The following is a 24,352-nucleotide window of genomic DNA, read 5'->3' on the forward strand; positions in this document are numbered from 1 at the left end:
GCACTGGGTCAAGAACGGATGCAACATAATAAGACATATTCTTCATTTTCTCTTCACACATCACACGCATCTAAAATCTGAAACCACCAGCGTATTCAGGGTGAATTTATTGTATGAAAACACAAGTTTTATTTTACCTTGATCGCATGAATGATGCAAAATCCGATGATAAGTAAAAACAGGTATAAAGAATTAAATGCTTCTCGCTTCACTTTTACTGGTCGTAATTCCTTTGTGTTTTATCTTACTGATTTCAGAAAATCATGATTTAGTTGTACAATTAATATCGAACCCAACGGTATGACCAAGACCTTCTTATCTTGTGCAAAACGTGAGATTAATGAAGAAATATAAACATATTGCTAGTTTTCTGAGCTACCTCCCGGTACCAGCCAATCAGAGGCCGCCAAACAAACGTCTCTAGGCCCAAGAATCTACCTTAAATGAACCAGCTATAGTTTCGAGGTTTTAACATACCACATAATCAGGCATCTAAAAAATAACAAATAAATACTGTAAAAAACACTCATTAAAATAAAATAAAATTAAACACATCAAAACTAACTACCAAGAATCAAAATTGAACTGTACCGTTTAACCTATAAAAACAAGAATCAAGAGAGAAATATAAGGCAAATACTAAGACAGTTAGACAAGATAGGCACAGAATTAAAAACAAAGCAACTCAACTGACCATTCATTATTACAGAGTGAAGGTTTTTCGCTGATGGTATATAATACAGAGTGAAGGTTTTTCGCTGATGGTATATAATACAGAGTGAAGGTTTTTCGCTGATGGTTTATAATACAGAGTGAAGGTTTTTCGCTGATGGTATATAATGTTTCAGCTGTGGTTAGCTCTACATCACTACATCGGCTGGCTATATAGAAAAAGAATCTAGACTCTGAGGATGGGAATGCTCACGAATGGCATTAAATGCTTGTTTGTTAAGTGGCCTGTTTGTTCTAAATGATCGGCCTAGGTGTTCAAAGGCACGGACACGATACTGGCGCTTTGATTTGCCAATATAAGTTGCATTACAGCAACTTATATTGGACACCGTGTTTTTGAACTTAAAAAAATCTTGTACTGCATTTTTAGGCCTGAATATGACTCTTGAGACTGGCTTGAGGGTAAAATTCCAATAGTAATTTAGATAAACTGTTTCTCAAGGAAAAATTGCTTTTACCCATGTAGGGCAAGGAAAAATAAATAGCTTTATTTACTGTCACTTTTGGGGGACGTGGACATGTTAGGTTTTGGATTTGTTTACCAATGTATGTGTCAATAAATTCAGCGCCGAAACCATTACGAAAAAGAATATCCTTGATACAAGAAAACTCAAAATGTAAGCTAAAATAATCGGAACAAATCTGAAATGCCCTGGTCACTAAAGTTTTCACGAAGTTCCTCTTAAAATCAATGGGTATAAAAGGTGAAAATTTGGTCGAGTCCTGTGAAAGTTGGCTTTCTATACACCTCTGTTTGAAACTCACGATCTTTACGGCTTACGAGAACATCGAGAAAGGCAAGCTTTCCATCAGTCTCTGCTTCTGACGTAAATGTAACATTTTCATGCCTAGAGTTTAAATACTCTAGAAACAAAGGAATGTGAGTGGGAGATCTGAAAATCAAAAAAAAAAAAAAAAAAAAAAATGTCATCTACATGGCGTTTATATAGTGAAAGACACAGGACATTCTTTTAACCATCTAACCTCATGGTAAGCATGAAACGCATTGGCTAACATTGGGCCCTGCGGATTTCCCACGGCAACCCCTTGGGACCTTCTGCTTATAAAGCTTTTCATTGAAGATGAAGAAACAGTCGGCTGCTGCTGGTGGAGATAAAAGTTTATGAAGCTGAAGTTTCGTAAAATTTAGAATTTTATCAGAATCGCTATATAAATTATTAATGCAAATATCAACGGTTTCAACCATTAATTCTCAAATCTCCCACTTACATTCCTTTGTTTCTAGAGTGTTTCAACTCGAAGCATGAAAATATTACATTTACGTCAGAAACAGAGGCTGATGGAAAGCTGGCTTTTCTCGATGTTCTCGTAAGCCGTAAAGATGGTGAGTTTCAAACAGAGGTGTATAGAAAGCCTGCTTTCAGAGGACTCTCGACCAAATTTTCATCTTTTATACCCATTAATTTTAAGAGGAACTTGGTGAAAACTTAGTGACTATATGGCATTTCAGATTTGTTCCGATTATTTTAGCTTACATTTTGAGTTTTCTTGTATCAAGGATATTCTTTTTGTAATGGTTTCTGTGTTAAATTTATTGACACATACATTTAGTAAACAATTCAAAACTGGCAAATTACATCCCCCAAAGTGTGACAGTAAATAAAGCTACTATTTATTTTCCTTGCCTCATGGGTAAGCAGTTTTTTCCTTGAGAAACAGTTTATCTAAATTTACTATTGGAATTTTACCCTCAAGTCAGTCTCAAGGGTCATATCAGGCCTAAAAATGTAGTACAAGAGTTTTTTAAGTTAAAAAACACGGTGTCCAAAGACCTACAGTCATCTGTAGTCTATAAGTATACATGCAGTTGCTGTAATGCAATTTATATTGGCAAATCAAAGCGCCAGTTTCGGGTCCGTGCCTTTGAACACCTAGGCCGATCAATTAGAACAAACAGGCATTTAGTGCCATTCGTGAGCATTCCCATCCTCTGAGTCTAGATTCTTTTTCTATATTAGCCAGTCGGTCTAGTGATGTGGAGCTAACCGGTTCTGGTCGTTTCGGCCGTAAGTCACGTTAGGCCGTAACATCCAAAACAATGTAAGACGTTACGTTTATGGTATTTACCGTTATGTTCATGGTATTTACCATTATTATTTCATGTTTTATTACATTCCCAGAGAATTTAATTACTAAACACGGCGCCCATTTTGCACGTAAACGTGCTTACGGCCGAAACGACCCGAATGCGAGCTAACCACAATTGAAACATTATGTACCATCAGGGAAAAACCATCAATGCAATAATGAACGGTCCGTCGAGTTGCTTTGTTTTTAATTCTGTGTCTGTCTTCTGTAACTATCTTTGTATTTGCCTTTTATGCCTCTCTTGGTTCTTGCTTTTATAGGTTAAACGGTACTATTCAATTTTAATTCTTGGTAGTTTGATGTGTTTAATTTTATTTTATTTTAGCGAGTTTTTTTTTCACTCTATTTATTCGTTATTTTTTAGATGCCTGGTGACAGGGTGTGTTAGAACCTCGAAACTAGTCGTAATAAAGAGTGTTTCAAGTACTGTAAGATCTACCTAGTATATATATGTATATATATATATATATATATATATATATATATATATATATATATATATATATATATATATATATATATATATATATTGTGTGTGTGTAATTGTCATATGACATCCTAATCCAACCAGTTAGATAACTCGAGGATTCCTCCACTGTTCGGCCGTTCAGCCCGCCTCTATCAGTCAAACCGGATTCTGCATAATCTTTGAAGTAATTATCATTTTACTTTATTTTTCTTGTTTTTCCTTCCATTCTGTAACTTTCCTCTGGCGAGCAATCGCATCCACTGAAATCTACTAGTACCATATCTTTCATTGTCATTACTGTTACCAATATTACGGCTACAATTACCACCATTATTATTATTATATCATTATCATATGCAACAATAAAGGGCTTTAACAGAATAGCATACAGTATTTAGGCCAAGTGCTGGGATCTCTGAGGTCATTCGGCGCTGAAACAGAAACTGACAGTAAAAAGGTTTTAAAAGTTGCACTACGAAGCAATTGTTAGAGAGGGTGGAAAGTAAGATGGAAGAGATTATGAACGAAGGTACAGTAAAAGAAATGAAAGGGGTTGCAGCTAGGGGCGGAAGGGACGCTGCAGAAAGCTTAAATAATGCCTACATTTTGAGAGGTGCACTGACAGCACCGCCCCCACCCGTGAGGTAAGGGCTTTGACAGAAGCATATCAATCTGCATACGAAGCCTCTAAATGTGTTTCCAAGTTCAATGATCAGCCTGTATGGATAAGGTTCTACATTTTCATGGCTAATAGCCTATGGCCTCTCATGTGTGAGGTTATATAAATTCCTTTCCCAGCCGCCAGCCCTACCAAGACCCCACCGCAAAAAAGGACACCACTAAATGACACATATTGACTAAAACTACCAATTTCCTCTTCGTTCCAGGACAAAATTCCCGCGAATCAGTTGCCTGCAACGAAGGCATCGCTGGACTACGGCCACTCGAAGGAACCACGCAGAGAAAAGGGTGGTCGCAGGAGGAGTGGGCCACCCCCGGAAGGAGTGAGGGATTGGGAGTTAAGGGCTTCCTATGTCTTTAGGGAACACGGAAGGAAACCAGGAGGGGAACCAACCATGGCGGGGCTGAACAAAAGGACCACCTGCGCCCTGGCAACGGTGGCCATCATCTTCATCATAGTGATCATCATCTTGTGCCTGGTGCCTTACCCTTGTCGTAGACACGATCCGCGCCCGGAATGTAAGGTGAGAGAGAGAGAGAGAGAGAGAGAGATTGTGTAGGAGTTTACGGGATTTTTCACATATTGCAATCTTGTGAGACTGCACTCAAGACACATCTTGTCATATGCCTTCCCTCGTGTGTTGACATTATACCGACTGGCGCCATGTTTTTTTTTCAGAGCCATAATGCTTTCGTTTAAATTATCATTATAAACATTATTATTATAACCAAAAACTCTCGTGAGAAACCGCTGCGTGAAATTTAATGTAATTTTACTGTGTAGTACCTGTCGGAAAAAATTTTTTTTTTTTCTACATTTTAACAACTTAGGTCACGTGACATGACGGCCATATTTGATTGCGTTTAAAAGCTAAAAAAAAAAAAAAAATCGTTTCCTACGGAATGGCAGATAGAAATTCCGCCATACCTGGCATGTATCGTCTCCAAATGCTGGAAAATAAAAGTTGATAAATTGACATAAATTCACATCCAAATTATGCTACGGCAGCCGTGTTTTCTTGGTCACGTGACTTGAAATTGGTGAGAGTTTACTATTACTTTACAACTTTTCTTTAATTGTATCCAAAAAGTATATGTAGGCTACTGATGGTGAGAGCAAAACAGAATTCGTGTTGAAAAAGCTTATTAGCATATCACACACAAAACATATATATATATATATATATATATATATATATATATATATATATATATATATATATATATATATATATATATATATATATATATATATATATATATATATATAATATATATATATATAATATATATATATATATATATATATATATATATATATATATACATATATACCATGTATATGTATATAGTGGAGCAATCTGAGGAAAAGTGGATTAATACTTTTATTTGATGCTTCTTTTGTTATCTTATACAGTAAAAGAACACAAAAATTACATACCTTTGAGTTCAATAAATGTACTCAAGTTTAATGACAGAATGCAGTTCAGGAGGGAATTCTTCAGTTTTCAGTCAAGCCCCAAAAGAAATAATCACTCCGAAAAAAAATTTATGTGCTGCACATCTGTGATACTATGAATAACATTTTGCAGAATCCAAAACAAGTACTTTTAAAAGTAATGTACAGGAATCTGTGATAATCTGAAATATTAATAAAATATAATTTTGCAGGGCCCAAAACAGTTGCCCTATGAGGGTGACTTTACAGATCAGCAGACAACATCAACAGCCACTCCCTCAACAACAGTGACAACCACATCACCAAGAAGGAAGCCAACAGAATCCCCTACAACATCCCCACACCCACCAACCTCAACCTCAACATCCCCACACCCACCAACCTCGACCTCAACATCCCCACACCCACCAACCTCGACCTCAACCTTAACATCCCCACACCCACCAACCTCGACCTCAACATCCCCACACACACCAACCTCGACCTCAACATCCCCACACCCACCAACCTCGACCTCAACATCCCCACACCCACCAACCTCGACCTCAACATCCCCACACCCATCAACCTTGACCTTAACATCCCCACACCCACCAACCTTGACCTCAACATCCCCACACCCATCAACCTTAACCTTAACATCCCCACACCCACCAACCTCGACATCAACATCCCCACACCCACCAACCTCAACCTCAACATCCCCACACCCACCAACCTTCACCTCAACCTCAACATCCCCGCACCTATCAACCTCGACCTCAACATCCCCACACCCACCAACCTTCACCTCAACCTCAACATCCCCACACCTATCAACCTCGACCTTAACATCCCCACACCCACCAACCTTGCCCTCAACATCCCCACACCTACCAACCTTAACCTCAACATCCCCACACCCACCAACCTCAACCTCAACATCCCTGCACCCATCAACCTCATCCTCAACATCCCCACACCCACCAACCTCGGCCTCAACGCTCCCACACCCACCAATCTCGACCCCAATATCCCCACATCCACCAACCTCGACCTCAACATCCCCACACCCACCAACCTTGACCTCAACCTCAACATCCCCACACCCACCAACCTCGACCTCAACATCCCCACACCCACCAACCTTGACCTCAACATCCCCACACCCACCAACCTCGACCTCAACCTCAACATCCCCACACCCTCCAACCTTGACCTCAACATCCCCACACCCACCAACCTTGACCTCAACATCCCCACACCCACCAACCTTGACCTCAACATCCTCACACCCACCAACCTTGACCTCAACATCCCCACACCCACCAACCTCAACCTCAACATCCCCACACCCATCAACCTTGAGCTCAACCTCAAAATCCCCACACCCATCAACCTCAACTTCAACATCCCCACACCCACCAACCTCGACCTCAACCTCAACATCTCCACACCCACCAACCTCGACCTCAACCCCAGCATCCTCGACCTCAACATCCCCACACCCACCAACCTCGACCTCAACATCCCCACACCCACCAACCTTGACCTCAACATCCCCACACCCACCAACCTTGACCTCAATGTCCCCACACCCACCAACCTTCACCTCAACCTCAATAACCCCAAACCCACCAACCTCGGCCTCAACATTCCCACACCCACCAACCTCGACCTCAACATCCCCACACCCACCAACCTCAACCTCAACATCCCCACACTCACCAACCTCGACCTCAACATCCCCACACCCACCAACCTCGACCTCAACATTCTCATCGTCAACTTCATCACTCTCATCAATTTGGTCAACTGAGGAATCACCACTGGAAGAAAACACAAATGGCGCCGAATCCTCCACTCACAGTACAGAATCCAGTCTCTTTGCTGATGAAGATGGTACTACAACACCAGTGTCTGACTTACCTAAGACTACAATTGTGACTGAAGCTTTTGATAATGAAACTACTACAACAAACTAAAATAAAACCCTTATCAATACTGGAACTAATCATGTACAAAAACTATTTTTTTTCTCTTTTCTAGCACTTAAAGAAGTGTGTGACACGAAGGTGTGCAGAGAAGTGGCAAGACGGATGCTGGACATGATGGACCCAGAAGATGTTGATCCCTGTGACGTAAGTCATGACTATAACAGATCAGTATTGAGCTTTGAACTTGAAAAACAATACAAACTGCAGAACGAAATCCATACAGTAGACAATTTAGGAGCGTCATGCTCCCTCTTCATTGTGGAGACACTAAAATCAAATTGTCTCCCGACTGAAGAAAGAGCATGATGATCCACAACAGTGTGGTTTTCTTAAATATATTTGTTCATTATACTCTTTCTTTCTTTATGTTTTGGGTAACACTATTTTCCAATTGACATTTTTAATAAGAACAATATCAAGGCAAAAAGGCTTAAACTTATAATTTGCTTTCAACAAACATTCACTGAAGACTGAACAGGTAACATGGCTCCTAGAAATAAGAATGATAGAACAGCATTCACGACACTCTTGCACATCAACCATTCACGATACAGGTATAGTGCTTGGGAGTACAGTACTTTCTTTTTACATTTTATCATAACATCCAGTGTTCACAAATAGCCCTAAGCTATCAAAATGTTCAACACCTATTTCAAGTCTGCCTGTACATATTCTACAGCTTTCTTGAGTATTCTGTCCAAGTTATACATGAGCCTACTGTTAATCTTCTATGAATTATTATTACTTCTCTCAAGAATACTTTATGACTAAACCATATTCCCAGACTCTGCAAGTCAAATCGGAGTAATCTAGAGCTACAAGATTGTCACAGGGACTAAGCTGTTTGAGCATGTAACTAACCGACCGAGTACATAGGGAACAGCCATGGGGCATCTGAATTAGCGTAACAACTCGTGGTTTCATGTATATCACAAAACCTAGAGTATACCTCCAGTGTTGCACTGTACACAGTACTGTGCATAGCTGAGTTTGAAAATTCTGTTCCCTTTGTTTTCTTCCTGTCCAGCTGTCCAACTTGTTTAAATTTACCTTTGGACAAGCTCTATGAGTCTAGATATGTGGATCAGTGGTCTATGTAAACAACACGGTAGTGATATAAATTTTACATATCTATCCGGTGACTTTTACTACAACTATTTTTCCTAATTCCCTTCCATCTTTTTCCTTATGAAGGACTTCTACCAGTATTCATGTGGAGGTGTGCTAGACGACCACTTTCTGAAACCAGAAGACCCACAGGTTTTTGCAGACAAAATCATTAAAGGCAAGTGTTTGTAAAGGAGCTGTTAAAAGTAACAGGTTAACATGAATTGAATAATTTAATACACAAGTTCTTAAGCACTGCTTTTGAAGTAGGTCAGTTGGAACTCATTTTAAGAACAGTGCAAACAGTCTACAAAGAGGGTGATAAATAAAATTGTAAGGTGAAATTATGCAAGTTCCATCTATTTTGCATACTAGAAAATATATTTATATATCCTTGTTGCTTAAATTTTGGCGAGTATTTTCTTTCAGCAAATTATTTTAAAACTTTTTTTCTCACTAACCGCAACTCACTGTTTGGGCTTTTTTTTCATTATGATAAATTACAACACCTCAACTGAAAAATGACACTGAAACAATTGGAAGTGGTCACTTCCCTATGTTGGAAAATGCCATGAAAAATTATCAACTTAGTTTTCCATCTAGTAACTGTTGGTTCTAATGAATGCACCCCTAAATAAATTCTAGTAACCTTACACATTTATGCAACTTTAAATAGCAAAAATTGACATTTTATTCTTCTCCCTACAGAGGCCCTAACCTATGGCCCAAAGGACGATGAAGATCTGAAAGAACTCTTCGTCACGTATGATTCTTGCCTGAACTACAGTAGCTATGACGAGGCTGAACGCCTCACGAGAGCTCGGGAAGTCTTTATGGAACTTGGGTATCAATTCAGCCCACTGACAGATTCCGATTTTGATCTTGGAGAAGCTTTGCTCAAAATGATGAAGAGGCACTTGTATGTACTGTAATTTAAGGGAGAATGGCTTGTCCTTCTGGATTAGAGTATTATTATTATTATTATTATTATTATTATTATTATTATTATTATTATTATTCAGAAGATAAACCCCTATTCATATGGAAAAAGCTTACAGGGGACACTGACTTAAAATTCAAGCCGCCAAAGAATATGGTGGTGTTCACTTGAAAGAAGATAAGGAATATAATAGGAAACACAGAAACAGGAGGTCAGTTATTAGAAGAGAAATAATAAAGAAAAGGTAATAAATTAATAGATCAACAGATATAAATATAAATAAATTATCAATATACAGTACAGGGTGAACTGTTTAGGGTAATAATACAGTACTTTACCCCATATAAAAATGGGTATAAAAGCACGTTAAAACGAAGAAGAAGAAGAGTAGTAATATTTTAGGTAGAAATTACTATCTGTATTGCCCTCATGTACGTTCCTTTGCGAGTTCCATTACTTTCTATCATCTAAATTATCAATAACAACTGATGCAAGATCTAGAATGTTATATATGCTCCAGTGTACAGGATTACCAACCTGCAATCATCAGTAGACATCTAAATAAGCCTCATTACTGACTTCCTCCTCCTTCTTCTTCTCTTTTCAGCGCACCATTCTTCGACATCAATATTGACATTGCTCGAGATGAAACTCAGCCTTTCAGATTAACGATGGTTCTGCCAACCGCTGCGTCAGCCTTTACCAACGAGAGAGCCAAGGACATCTGTGTCGCAAAATATAAGGCAAAAGAAGAGGAGGCAAAATACAAAAAATTAGCTTTCGACATTAACTCACAATATGAAGATTATGTGAAGTGCATGGTGAGGTTTGGTAATCATTTTTCCATACACGAAGCATCTCCCCATCTGGTCCACTGTCTGATACACTTTGCTTTGATGGTCATACCTCATTAATTGCCTTCTATAGTTCATCTGAAACCAACAATCCACTCCTCACATATTGCAAATCAACACAGACGTATCTAACTTTGCCAATATATGCACAGCAAAAACTAAGCCTAAGTTATCTATCTACTATTTTTACACATTACGTACAGTACATACAGTACCTCACATTAACATCATTTATCCAAGAAAATCTAACAGGAATATCAGCCTACTGATACAAACTACTATATCTATCCATTCATGTTCCTGCATCACCAAAAGCCCACTTCCTCACAAGGCATCTCACATTTTCATCCACGTTTTTATGTCACTCATCAGTTAATGATGCAAAATTTTATTTTACCATCTCAAATGAAATAAGCAGAGAAATGCAACACACTTTTCAAATGCCACATTTCTAAGAGAATGTAGTGTCCTGACATCCATTCCTATTTCTGCAGAAACATGGACGGGGCTTGCAAGTGAGAATGCAACATATACAAAGGAGCGTAGCTCATCTTGGCCTATTAGACGACACAGGAAATAAAACCACAAGTAAAGAAGTACAGAGTCAAGCCATAGTTGCCCTTAAGAATATGCTGGAAGAGCTGGCAAATGTATGTATTGTAAAATAGTTGTCTGTATAATAATAATAATAATAATAATAATAATAATAATAATAATATAATAATAGAAGTAGCCTGGTAAGTTTTTCATTTTGCCAGCCCCCCTCGCCCCAAGATTTCATTAGCCAATCATAAGTCATTTAAGACAATAATAATAATTACAATAATAATAATAATAATAATAATAATAATAATAATAATAATAATAAAATTTGAACATAAATTTACCTAACCTCCAAAGCTTCTTTGGATTCATCCTCATTTTTAAGTCGGGGTCCAACATAAATACAGTTTTTAAGCAATCACTTTCTTTCTCATATGCTGCACAGCTTGCTTACAGCAGAATAACTGAAATTAGTCTTCATCATTTACCTCACAGAGGTAAATGTATAGTCTTAGTTTCATTGCAATTTTCCTCACCATCCACTTTATAACAAACTGCTTTTGCCAATTTCTTTCAGGCGATCCCACCCATCCAAGAGATAAGGAGGGCACTCGTCAACAAAGATTACGAGGAATTCACGCTGGCCGACATTGATAGTGGAACAGTCTTTGGAGACCTCCCAGTGAGTATTGGCACTTTGTTTGGGATACTGTTCTCACTCTGTTGTGACCAAAAAAAAAAAAAAAAAAAGGCTTAGCGACTACTGCTACCAAACCTGCATTAGTTCAACCACCTGCTGACCTGCAATAAACAAAACCTCAGCACTATTACAAAAATAAATTCTAAGGAAGAGCTCTGCAAGTAGATATTGTTTATCAATGAAAGTTTTTGACTGCACAACTAGAAAAGTTAAAAGCTAACTTACGTTGAGTTTTACGAAATTGTTTTGTTGGAAATTCAATGTGCTTGTGTATTTTATGAAAGCTTCAGTTCCAAAATTAAAATAATAAAAAATCCTGAAACACACCTGACCCATGGGCTTCAGACAAAGGGATTGTGAACCTGTTTACATATATATATATATATATATATATATATATATATATATATATATATATATATAATGTAATATATATATATATATATATATATATATATATATATATATATATATATATATATATACATATATATATATGTTTATATATATATATATATATATATATATATATTACATTATATACATTATATATATATATATATATATATATACATTATATATATATATATATATATATATATATATATATATATATATATATATATATATATATATATATATATATATATATATATATATATATATATATATATATATATATATTTATACATATATACTATATATATATATATATATATATATATATATATATATATATATATATATATATATATATATATATTTTATATATATTATATATATATATATATATATATACATATATATATATATATACTTATATATATATATATATATATATATATATATATATATATATATATATATATATATTATATATATATATATATATATATATATATATATATATATATATATATATATATATATATACATGCATACATACTGTATATTAAAAATTTGGTATTTCTTCACTTCTTTTGCAGTTCAAGATGGATTATTTTATTGAAAACCTGTTGGATATACCAATCAAAGAGCCAAAAAATACCAAAATACAAGTATATTCCAAGGAGGTATTCACAAAGTTGTTTAAAATCATTTCTGGCACTTATATAAGGTAAGTAGACCACTGTATGAGCATGTGACTGGTATGGAGAGCTTACTGACATTGTTGTTTCCGTGCATATTCATTGTCTTCTTTTGATATACGATCTTCTAACACAACATTGTACCTTATAATCACATACAAAGTGAAAATGTACCCTGCCATTGTACTTTACAATCACATAAACAGTGCAAATGTACCCTCACCTTTTGAAACACTATGCATTTAAAATTACAAATGTATATATGGTAAAACACCGACTTACAGCAGAAATCAACTTACAGCGTGGCTCAAGAACGGATCCCCGCCGTAAGTCGAGGACCTACTACTTTATAATTCATTAAATATATGTTATTTGGTATAAGGTTAGAATAACAAATGAGTGAATCATGAAATTTAGGATATGAAGCCAAGTACTGGGACACCACCCACTCAATGCTGAAGACAGTGAAAAGAGAGAACAAGTGATTAGAAGGTTTGATAGAGAGATCCAGAAAATAAATGAGTAGTAGAAAAAGGACCTAATGATGAAATTGGGACAAAACCCTACAGTTGTACTAAGAGGTGACAGTTAGAGAGGCTGGAAAACAAGATGACAGAAAAGGAGTGTGGATGAAGTTAAAGCTTTTTTGCCTCTTGGAGGGTAGCCCCGGGGAAAAAGGCAATGATCGCATTCGCATTTAAACTACTGAATCAGGGATATAGCGATATGCTAAAAATTCCAAAGCACCAGCCACTTCATAAACATACACAGAAGGCTCACTGACAATGACTGACCTTTTCACGAGAATGTGTACCCCACTAGGAATCTATACGGATTTACAAAAGGAGAAATGATCTCAACTACGCCTAAAAATTCATGATCATCAAATTCTAGAGACAATCCCAAAAAAATTCTTTAATGAAATTTTGTTTCAGCAAAAGTAACAAGGACTCAAACAAATCCAAAACATGATCAACAAGAATAGCACAAATAAAACAGCACAAACAAAAATGAATGTCAGCAACAAAGGAACAAGAGTAACAATAATAAGGAAAACACAAGAACAAGAACAACAAAATTCATAACTAGTCCTCTATGCTAAAAGGAAATACTCTCGTGTTTGCAATGTCGCAATTATACTGTACTGATTTTGTCATCTGATGATGTCTTGTGAACTTAGCAAGGAAGCATGTTATAAATCACTTGCTACTGAAAGCCACCCTCTTCATACACACACACACACACACACACACACACAGCAAGCACTGTTAGTAAAATACTATGTAATATGATTAAATAACATACAGTAATTAAACAATGTTAATATATTACTAACTAATTTTCGTTATTTCAGGCAGAAACCATTAATGCAAGACATCATGATGTTATTGTGGGTGGAACACATTTATGATGATCTGATTAGTCCAGTGGGTGCACCACCTGGAAGCCTGGATTACTGTTTCGACACAGTAACCAAACTCATGGATGATTATGTGTCATATCTTTACCTGACGACAATGCCTGAGAGACAGACACTTGAGAGTCAGGTATTTATGGTTTCTTGATAAATATATTTTACATGCTATATTTATCTGGTTATTTCACATAACTGCCTTTCCTACATTTCACTTATATACTGTATACTTTTGCAGATGAAACGCATGATTGACCTCACAGCAGAGCTTATGAAGTCTCAGGTCGAAACTTCAGGATTAGAGTCTGACAATGACTTTATAGAAGAGCTGAACAAGATGAATGGAGAATTTGCCAACCTGGATGAAGCCAAAACAGCACTTCACGAGGATAAGGAAGATAGTGAGGTGAGACTTAACATCTGGCAATCTAGTTTGAAATATGTCATCCATTAACTGTGAAAGAATTTTAATACTGTATTAAGATTCTGCGCTCAGAGTCAAGTTAGATGAACTTCAACCACAATCTTGAAAACCTGTCAATGTATGGAAAACTAAAAATTCACTTTATACAGTAAGAAAAATTATCACAACATTACCCCCAAGAAACCAGCTAAGTTTTCACTGGATGTCAAGATATTTTGGAAGGGTGCTGAGGCATTTCAGTCATTCATTAGTGATACATGCTTTGCATTAGTGAAATCAATATTTCATGACATTCATGAATACCTTATCCTTTCCTGTTATGCATAATTTCTAAAGTCATCCTTCCAAGTGCTGGTCTCTTCAACTGTGAAATACAATTCACACCGATTTGGTGGGGTCTCAAGAACTGGGGCTATTTCAAGCACAAATTCAGAAATTTGTAGTTAGGCCTTAATTTTAAACTTTAAAGGCTTCACTAGCTGAAACCTCTTCCCAACAGATTAGTATGGTTGGAAATAACTTCACTGAGAACTACATAATTCTCATGAAAAACTACAGGAAAAGACTCTACCGTATCTTCCAGAGAGAACCAACTGACTACAGAACACTGTAAGTCTAGGTGATGTCCCTGAACCCCTGAAGTTTATTTGGTTTATATATAAATTTGGAAAATAAACAAATGAAAACCTACTGATGTATGAACTGCTATAAGTGATAAATTAGATAAGTTTCAACCCAGTCACTTAAGAATGTTCTTTGCCTAGTGATGGATTTGTAAGATTAAATGCAATTATTTCAAAACAGTTGGCAAAGCAACTGTGATTTCACTTATAACACTGCTTTAGAAGCATAAAGAATAACATCCACTGTTCTTGAAAGGTGGAGTTTCCTGCAGTTCCCCTACAGACACACAGGAGTTACATCTTATGGTCTTAATAAGCTCTGTAAGTAATAGTTCTCAATTCAGTACTGTACACTGTTTAGGCTACCAATATTCCTTATTACATCTATGAAAACAATGAAGATAAATGTGACTTTTACTGAACAACATTATCAGTAACTTTGATGTTTCATCAGTAATTCCACATGGGGCTATGTCACCACCATACTACTATGAGGATGCACCTTCATACATCAACTATGCAGGGCTAGGACACATGATTGCCCATGAGCTCTTGCACAGCTTTGACTCCAAAGGTATCTTGAAAACTTTGCATCTGGTATGAGCAAATACTGTACTTATCATAAGGTAATGATATATAAACAATCACCTACTGTATCATTTGCAGTACCAATAAGTACTGCAGTTTTCCTCAAAGATGGCATAAATTAGAATCTCACTCAAATGACAATATACATTTTCTCAAGAGCTAAGTCATAATTATTCGTCAATCGTTGCAGGGATGAAATTCAATAGCGAAGGAAACTCCCCGATGATAAGAGATCATACGCTGACCAAGAACCGTGACTGCCTATCACAACAGCTCTCTGGCATCTCTTCTGTACAGAGCTCTAAAGGATCAAAGTACAATTTCAAAGTTAGTATAAATCTTTTAACGTGAAATTTTAAAACTTGATTTCTTTGCAATGCAGTTGTACAATTTCCTGCTATCAACTCCAGCTGCAATCATGTGCTCAAATAAATCTTTTTAATCAAACAAAAGGTGCTCTCTCTCCCTCTCTCTCTCAATAATCATTTCCTTAAAAAACCTAACACACGTAACCATTATCATGTTAAATTTGAAACATAAATTCAAAACCTCCAGGAATGCTTTCCTTTGATTGTAAGACTGAAATTATTTTTCAAAACTAAAATACAAAAATTAATAAGCAACTTTTCCGTCCCTTTCCCCTGGAATATCAAAGCTTCCACAAAGTCTACACCTGGATGAATTACTAGCTGACATAGCAGCTCCAAATCTGGCATGGAATGCATATAATAAAGGTAAGCAAACATTTCCATACAAGAAAATAAATTAATGGGATTGCAGGCGAGATATTACAAAAGTAGTCAAAAGAGTTAGAATTGGCAAGAAGAATAAATGTTCATTTGTATAAAGATAAGGGTGACAGAGGTGACTTGAACACTTTAGGGACATAATATTGTGTACTTAGTATGACATGGTATGGTGTATGGTAGAATGTGAATTGAGATTATTACTGTACGGAAAACAAGAAAACAAAATGTTTGTTACAGGAAAGCAGTGAGGTTTTGAGAAAAATGGAATGTGAATTTAAGTGTCTGTTATAAAACTGTTATGCAAAAAGTTTGAGACTAAAACTAATAAGTTGTAGCTACCAAACATAAACCTGGAAAAAGTTCATCACAGACATGACAGAGGTGCAATGTATAAGGAACTGATGATATATGGTACAAAGGACATCCTTTGAGAAGAATTACAATTTCCCATAAAAAAAAAAGATCTCTGCAGATGGGATATGAGGCTTCTCTGAATCAAAGGGAGTCTGAGACAAGCATGTCTTATTGTGAACGATGTGAAAGAAGGCTGGCAATCATAAATGTTACCGTGAAGAGAACTACAAAAATCAGTTGATAAGCCTGAAAGTGTTTGTAGAGGATTGCTCTATGGATAATGGAGAAAAGAAGTACAGTACTTTATTAGTATATGTATTTTCAGTAAATGTAATGAATATTATCTACAATTAGTCATTAACATAAAAGGGGATAGCTGTTTAGTATTAAGGAAAAATACAGTAATAAGGACTCAGGTTTCATCTTTTCAGATCTTACGTACGACTCGACACCAACAACAACGAACACTCGTAAGTATATATAAATTACATACATCACACACATCCTGTACACATTACAAAACTCTCTCCCACATTCATCAGTCTCTCTTAACAAGAAGTGGCTCCAGAGAAAAAAAGATAGTGATCACTGCTATATTTTACTGCAACTCCAGTCACAAATGAAACCCCCACTGCAGAAAACTTCCACTACATGAGCACTTCATACATCTATGCAGGATACTCATCAAATGCATGCTAAGCCATTTACCTGTACAGTATTACTCCCTCTATTAACAATGATCAAAACTTCCTTGTTTCACTCCTAGTGCTTCAAAATTTTACGCTCTTTTCCAAACTGATCAACCTCAATTCTCTCCAAATAATCAAAGTACCATATCTAAGAACAGTGTTCCACCATTCACCTCTGCTAACCTTTTCACCACTTGTATGCACAGCATTTCCATATTTCTCACCCTCACCAATTCCTTAACACCAAGTACACTAGGCAAACAATTCATCTCAACACCTCCGAATTTTTTTCTCATTCGCATTTGACATTATCCTTCACACCAACAAAAAAGATTTACCTCTATAATACTGTCATATATGTAACACTAGCTTCCATACAAAGCATCTCTTTCCACACACTCTTCTTCCTTTAATGTTTCAACTATTTTGTAACTTGCCTCTTCTCTCATCCTTCCGTCAACCAACATATTTACTCCAAAATATCTTTGTGAAACTACTACTTTCTTCCAACAGCCATATTAATATTCACTACTCCATTTCCAAAGTTGCCATTTACCCTCAAAACCTTACCCTTTCTCCTTTTCACTCACAACCTCCCACTCTTGCAAACACCTTCAAACTTTTCCACTAGTCTCTGTATCATCTACAAATATCAGCCATAACACACTCCATCTCATCCCACAACCTTGCCCTTACAGCTACAGTACTGCCTTTTCATATATACAAGGTATTAAAAAAAATTCTTTTCATTTTAGCCATGCCACGCCCCCCGGGTATAGTTGCACGTAGACGTCGCAGTGCAGAAAGCATGTTTGCTGCATCAAGAAATGAAAGTCATGCTCTTGGGATCACTGACACTAGCTTACACGAGAAGCATCTGGTTCACTGGGAGGATAAAACCATTCAACAAATCTATTTCATCAAAACTGCTCAGGTAAAATTGTACACATGCAATATCCCTCTGATTTACTTTTAAAAATCCATGTTCATAATTAGGACATGGAAATTTTAAGGCCTTATTTGATACATTTAATCTTTTATGTTTAGTTTTTAAGATTCAGCATCTTGCCATCACCAAAGATTCAAGATATTGTCAAGGCTATGATTATTAATTGTCAATTTGACAAACTGCTAACCACAATCTTATCTACTACAGCTAGAGGACCTACATTCTGAAGTGACTTTGGGATAAGTGTTTCCAAAGAGATAAGTATAATCATGGATTTTCATCTTAGCCTGAGGCTCTGGTATGCAGCAGAACTTTGGAACTAAGTGTGACCAATGACCATCTCACTTTTAATGTCTGCAGACTTGTTCACAGGTTGAGGTTGATTATTTTGCAGGACTGACTTCATTTACTAATTTTCATTTTCATCAAGATTCATTTTGCTTTAATTTCTTCTCATGATTTCAGTTTGTGCAGATATAATATTCATAGCCTAGGTTTGTGTCATCTTAGCTGGGAAGATGCTTTTTGGCATATTTACAGAGGTAATTTACAAAGGAAACTTATGCAAGCACTACTTTCTTCCTTGAGTTACACTACTTTAGTTGATGAGATTCTAAGTTACCACTTTTTTAAGCATTTTGGTTTTTTGGTTCAGTATTGGTTCCTGGGCAGGGTAATATGTATGTCTATATCTGAGGGAACAAAATTACTGCATAGTACTTGAGTGGCACCGGACACTTCATTGGGAACACTAACTGTAGCAGGAATGATCACTGTAATTGAATTTATCAGGATAAAATCAATTATAGTCAATCTGAGAAGCCCTGCAGAAGTTTGATCACAATTACAAGTGTGGGTACTGTAAAAGGATCTTTCACTGAACAGGTTTAGTCACTATAGCAAGAACAGTCCCAAATCCATTGAATCAGAGTAGATAGACGAGTGCAAGGAAAAGAGTAGACCTCTCAATGTTCAACTGTGACTAGTGGAGTAAGCACTGTTGCAGGGACTGTCACTGGGCCATGTTTGGAAATAGTTGAAGGCATGGCCTCCAGTACCTGAGCCACCAGAGGAAGAAAAATATCACAATTGATGAGCAGTCTCCAAGAGGTCTGACAGTCATGACTTGACTTCCATATGAAGAACTATGTCAAGACTGACAACAGTCATAATTATAATATCTATTGTTACTTCTGTATGAAGCACAACCTCCGACAATAATGAATTGGGCTAAGCAAGCCAACCCTTCAAATTCCCTCAAAGAAAGCAATCAGAGTCAGCTGAACAGTTCTTTGGAGACAACATTATGAACGCAGGACAGGGCATTGCAGCAGGGACTGTTACTGGAGCAAATTCATTCCCAATAATAAGAATGATTACTAGAGCCAGGGGTTAGAACTTGACTGTTAAAATAGTTAGAGAGCAAATCCAATCTTCTATAATAAGAAAATTCACGAATGCATACATAAATGACACAATTGAATTGAGGGATCAATCACATTCAAAACATAGACAGTGGATAGTTTCCTGAGGGTTTAGGAAGTGCTAGTGTGGCAAGAGAGTGCTCTTCTTTTGTGGACAAAGGACTGTGAGCCTTGGAATTAATAAGGACCCCGTTGTGGGAATAATATGCCTAATGGGGTTATTACAGCTAATTAACTTTTTAATATAAGCCCATTACATATACAGTAGTCAAAGTTCCCTCCTCCTTCCTCCAGCTTTACTCACAGCTATTCAATCTACACAGAAAGTGAGACAGTTACCCATTGGATACCTGGAGATCCTTGAGCACATGCAAAGGGTTTTCAGCTGCTACCAGTTTCCTTCTTTCATCTTTTAGTATACTAATGAGACTCGGATTTCAACTGACACAAGCTGATGCCAGTATCATTATTATTATTATATTATTATTATTATTAAAAGACACCTTTAAGGGATAATGCAGTGGTTGTTTTATAATTACAGCTACTACTAGGGCAATATTATTATTATTACATATTACTATTATTATTATTTTTTATTTTGGTCTATCACAGTCATCCTATTCGACTGGGAGGTTTTTATAGTGTGGGGTTCCAGGTTGCATCCTGCCTCCTTAGGAGTCCATCACTTTTCTCACTATGTGCACACTTTTCTGCATGACTCCTAGAGCTTCTTAGGCATCTAGTTTTTCCAGATTCCTTTTCAGGGATCTTGGGATCATGCCTAGTGTTCCTATGATTATGGGTACAATTTCCACTGGCATATTCCATGTCCTTCTTATTTTGACTTTCAGGTCTTGATACTTATAAATTTTTCTCTTTCCTTCTCATCTACTCTGGTGTCCCATGGTACTGCGACATCAGTGAGTGATAATTTCTTCTTGATTTTGTCACTCAATGTCATGCCTGGTCTATTGGCATGTATCACCATATCTGTTCTGATACCATAGTCCCAGAGGATCTTTGCCTGGTCATTTTCTATCACTCTCTCAGGTTGGTGTTCGTACCACTTATTACTACAAGCTAGCTGGTGTTTCTTGCACAGGCTCCAGTGGAGGGCTTTTGCTAATGAATCATGCCTCTTTGTACTGGTTCTGTGCAACCACCAGACATTCGCTTGCTTTGTGGTTTATGGTCTCATCTTTCATATTGCACTTCCTGCATATGGCCGAGATGTTTTTCCATCTACTGTTCTTTGGACATATCTGGTTCTTACGGCCTGATCTTGTGCCGCTGGTAGCATTCCTTCTGTTTCCTTCTTGAGTTCTCCCCTCTGTAGCCATTGCCATGTTTCATAGCTGGCCAGTTCTTTTGTCTGTCTCGTACTGTCCGTGCATTGGTTTGTTGTGCCATTCCTCTGTTCTGTTTTTCATTCTCCTGTCTTTGTATATTTCTGGGTCTTCATCTACTTTAGCCACTAGTGTTCACTGGTTTTCAGATATTGCCCCAGTGCTCTGCTATCTTGATGTTGACGCAGTCCTCTATGGTTGGTAGCCCTCTCCCCGTTCCTTTCATGTTATGTATAGTCTGTTTGTATTTGCTCTTGGGTGTAGTGCTTTGTGTATTGTCATGTGTTTTCTAGTTTTCTGGTCTACGCTACAGAGTTCAACCTTTGTCGACTCCACTACTCCTGCGCTGTATCTGATTACTGGTACTGCCCATGTGTTTATGGATTTTGTCATGTTTCTGGCATTGAGTTTTGACTTGAGTATCACCTTAAGTCTCTGCATAAATTCTTTCCTGATTGTGTCCTTCATCACTTGGTGTTTTATATCCTCTCCTTCTATTATTCCCAGGTATTTGTATCCTGTCTCATCTGTATGTTTGATGCTATTCCCGTCTGGTGCTTTATCCCTTCAGTCCTTGTTACTTTGCCTTTTTGTATGTCGACCAAGGCGCATTTTTCTATTCCAAACTCCATCCTCATGTCCCCAGATACAATCCTTACAGTCTGGATTAGGGTATCTATTTCCTTGATGTTCTGACCATACAGCTTGATGTCGTCCATGAACATCAGATGGTTAATTCTGTTGCCTCCTTTCTTGAGTTGCTACCCAGCATCCATCTTCTGCAGTACTTTTGTCATGGGAATCATGGCTACTACAGAGTAGCAGGGACAGTGAGTCGTCTTGAAAGATCCCTCTCCTGTTAACCTCTGCTAGTCTTATCCCAAAGCTTGTAAGTACTGTATTTCAGTTGCACATAGTATTTTTAAGGAAGCTGATGGTGTTTCCCTCTGCCCCATATATTTTCAGGCATTCTATTAGCCACGTGTGCGATATCATGTTGAAGGCTTTCTTGTAGTCAACCCATGCCATGCTTAGGTTGGTTCTCCTCCTCTTACTATTCTTCATTACCATTTTGTCTATTAGCAGCTGGTCTTTCGTGCCCCTACACTTCCTTCAGCAGTCTTTCTGTTGGCGTGGAATGGTGTCTGTATCCTCTAGGTAGCTGTGTAGCCTTTCACTGATGGTTTCTGTTAGTAACTTCCACATTATTGGTAGGCAGGTGATAGGCCTGTAATTGCTTGCTATATTTCCCTTGTTCTTGTCTTTCTGTACTAAGAATGTTTTCCCTGTGGTCATCCGTTTGGGTGCATGGTGGTTTGTGATACAATGTTGGAGTTGTTCTGCTATTCGTGGGTGTAGGGCCTAGAAGTTTTTGAGCCAGTATCCATGGACTTCATCGGGACCTGGGGCTTTCCAGTTGGGCATTTTCGGTAGTTGGTGTCTGACTGTGTCTGTCGTGATCTCGGTGAATCTTTGTTTCATTCTCCCCATTCCTTCTGCTTTGATTTCCTGGAGACATGTTGCATGTTTGTCGTGTGATACCGGACGTCTCCATGTGTTTTCCCAGAGTCTCTTACTTGGTTCGGCTACAGGAATTTCCTGGTGGTTGTCTTCCCCTATTATTATTATTATTAATTATTATTATTATTAATTATTATTATTATTAACCCTTAAAGCCTCTTGGACGTACCAAACGTCGACTAAAATTGTCTGTTGAATGCAGTGGGCGTATGGCGTGTCGACTACAAAAAATTTCAACCTACGGTCAACTTTATTTCGACCGAAATGGTGAAAAAGCAATTGTAGCTAAAACTCTTACATTCTAGTAATATTCAATCATGTACCTTCATTTTGCAACAAATTGGAAGTCTCTAGCACAATATTTCGATTTATGGTGAATTTTTTTGAAAAAACTTTTTCTTCACGCCCGTCGTAACTCGGCGAAAATTTCAGAAATTCTTTTCGTCATTTTGTCGTAATTTTTGCACTGTTCTATATTAGCCGTTACATAAAGTTTTTATATGAAAATGTGTGCAAATTCATGTAAAATACAACAGAAAATAACTCATGGTTGTGGCTTTTATCAGTTTTGAAATATTTTCATATAAATCACGATAACTGCCAAAATTTCAACCCGGTCAACTTTGACTCGACCGAAATGGTAAAAAACGCAATTGTAGCTAAAACTCTTACATTCTAGTAATATTCAATCATTTACCTTCATTTGCAACCAATTGGAAGTCTCTAGCACAATATTTCGATTTATGGTGAATTTTTTTAAAAAACTTTTCCATACGTCAGCGCCATGAAATTCTTTAAATCACGTTGTAAAGTAATGTTTGCACTGTTTTATATTAGTCGTTACATAAAGTTTTATATATGGAAATGTGCGCAATTTCATGTAGAATACAACGAAAATAACTCATGGTTGTAGCTTTTATCAGTTTTGAAATATTTTCATATAAATCACGATAACTGCCAAAATTTCAAGCTTGGTCAATTTTAACTCGACCGAAATGGTAAAAAAACGCAATTATAAGCTAAAACTCTTACATTCTAGTAATATTCAATCATGTACCTTCATTTTGCAACAAACTGGAAGTCTCTAGCACAATATTTCGATTTATGGTGAATTTCTGAAAAAAAAATTTTTTCCTTACGTCTGTCTTGTGATAACTTTCGGCGAACATCTCAGAAATTCTTTCGTCATGTTGTAAGTAATGTTTGCATCGTTTACATTAGTCATTACATAAACTTTTATATATGAAAATGTGTGCAATTTCATGTAGAATACAACAGAAATTAGCTCATGGTTGTAGCTTTATCAGTTTTGAAATATTTTCACATAAATCACGAGAACTGCCAAAATTTCAACCTTCAGTCAACTTTAACTCAACCGAAATGGTAAAAAAATGCAATTGTAGCTAAAACTCTTACATTCTAGTAATATTCAATCGTTTACCTTCATTTTTGCAATAAATTGGAAGTCTCTAGCACAATATTTCGATTTATGGTGAATTTTTGAAAAAACATTTTCCTTACGTCTGAAGCGGTAACTTCGGCCGAACATCTCAGAAATTCTTTCGGCTCGTTGTCGTAATATTTGCACCATTTATATTAGTCGTTACATGAAG

At 36.8% G+C, this 24,352-nt stretch overlaps 1 protein-coding gene across 1 annotated transcript in view; it reads left to right on the forward strand.

The window, feature by feature from the left end:
- The window catches only part of LOC136825501 (uncharacterized), a 58,489-nt gene that overhangs the window by 31,267 nt on the left and 2,870 nt on the right, over nucleotides 1-24,352 (forward strand). Inside the window, exons 2-19 of the mRNA XM_067082100.1 lie at nucleotides 4,198-4,515; nucleotides 5,663-7,331; nucleotides 7,479-7,570; nucleotides 8,621-8,711; nucleotides 9,242-9,452; nucleotides 10,081-10,294; nucleotides 10,822-10,977; nucleotides 11,448-11,552; nucleotides 12,557-12,687; nucleotides 14,013-14,205; nucleotides 14,311-14,478; nucleotides 14,996-15,105; nucleotides 15,376-15,440; nucleotides 15,574-15,693; nucleotides 15,898-16,034; nucleotides 16,363-16,441; nucleotides 17,242-17,280; nucleotides 18,255-18,433. Of these exons, the coding sequence (XP_066938201.1) occupies nucleotides 4,387-4,515; nucleotides 5,663-7,331; nucleotides 7,479-7,570; nucleotides 8,621-8,711; nucleotides 9,242-9,452; nucleotides 10,081-10,294; nucleotides 10,822-10,977; nucleotides 11,448-11,552; nucleotides 12,557-12,687; nucleotides 14,013-14,205; nucleotides 14,311-14,478; nucleotides 14,996-15,105; nucleotides 15,376-15,440; nucleotides 15,574-15,693; nucleotides 15,898-16,034; nucleotides 16,363-16,441; nucleotides 17,242-17,280; nucleotides 18,255-18,433 (3,888 nt within the window). The 5' untranslated portion in view covers nucleotides 4,198-4,386. The remainder of the gene's footprint in view (nucleotides 1-4,197; nucleotides 4,516-5,662; nucleotides 7,332-7,478; nucleotides 7,571-8,620; nucleotides 8,712-9,241; nucleotides 9,453-10,080; nucleotides 10,295-10,821; nucleotides 10,978-11,447; nucleotides 11,553-12,556; nucleotides 12,688-14,012; nucleotides 14,206-14,310; nucleotides 14,479-14,995; nucleotides 15,106-15,375; nucleotides 15,441-15,573; nucleotides 15,694-15,897; nucleotides 16,035-16,362; nucleotides 16,442-17,241; nucleotides 17,281-18,254; nucleotides 18,434-24,352) is intronic.

The sequence above is a fragment of the Macrobrachium rosenbergii genome, chromosome 1 (genome assembly GCF_040412425.1).
Source record: "Macrobrachium rosenbergii isolate ZJJX-2024 chromosome 1, ASM4041242v1, whole genome shotgun sequence".
NCBI lineage: Eukaryota > Metazoa > Arthropoda > Malacostraca > Decapoda > Palaemonidae > Macrobrachium > Macrobrachium rosenbergii.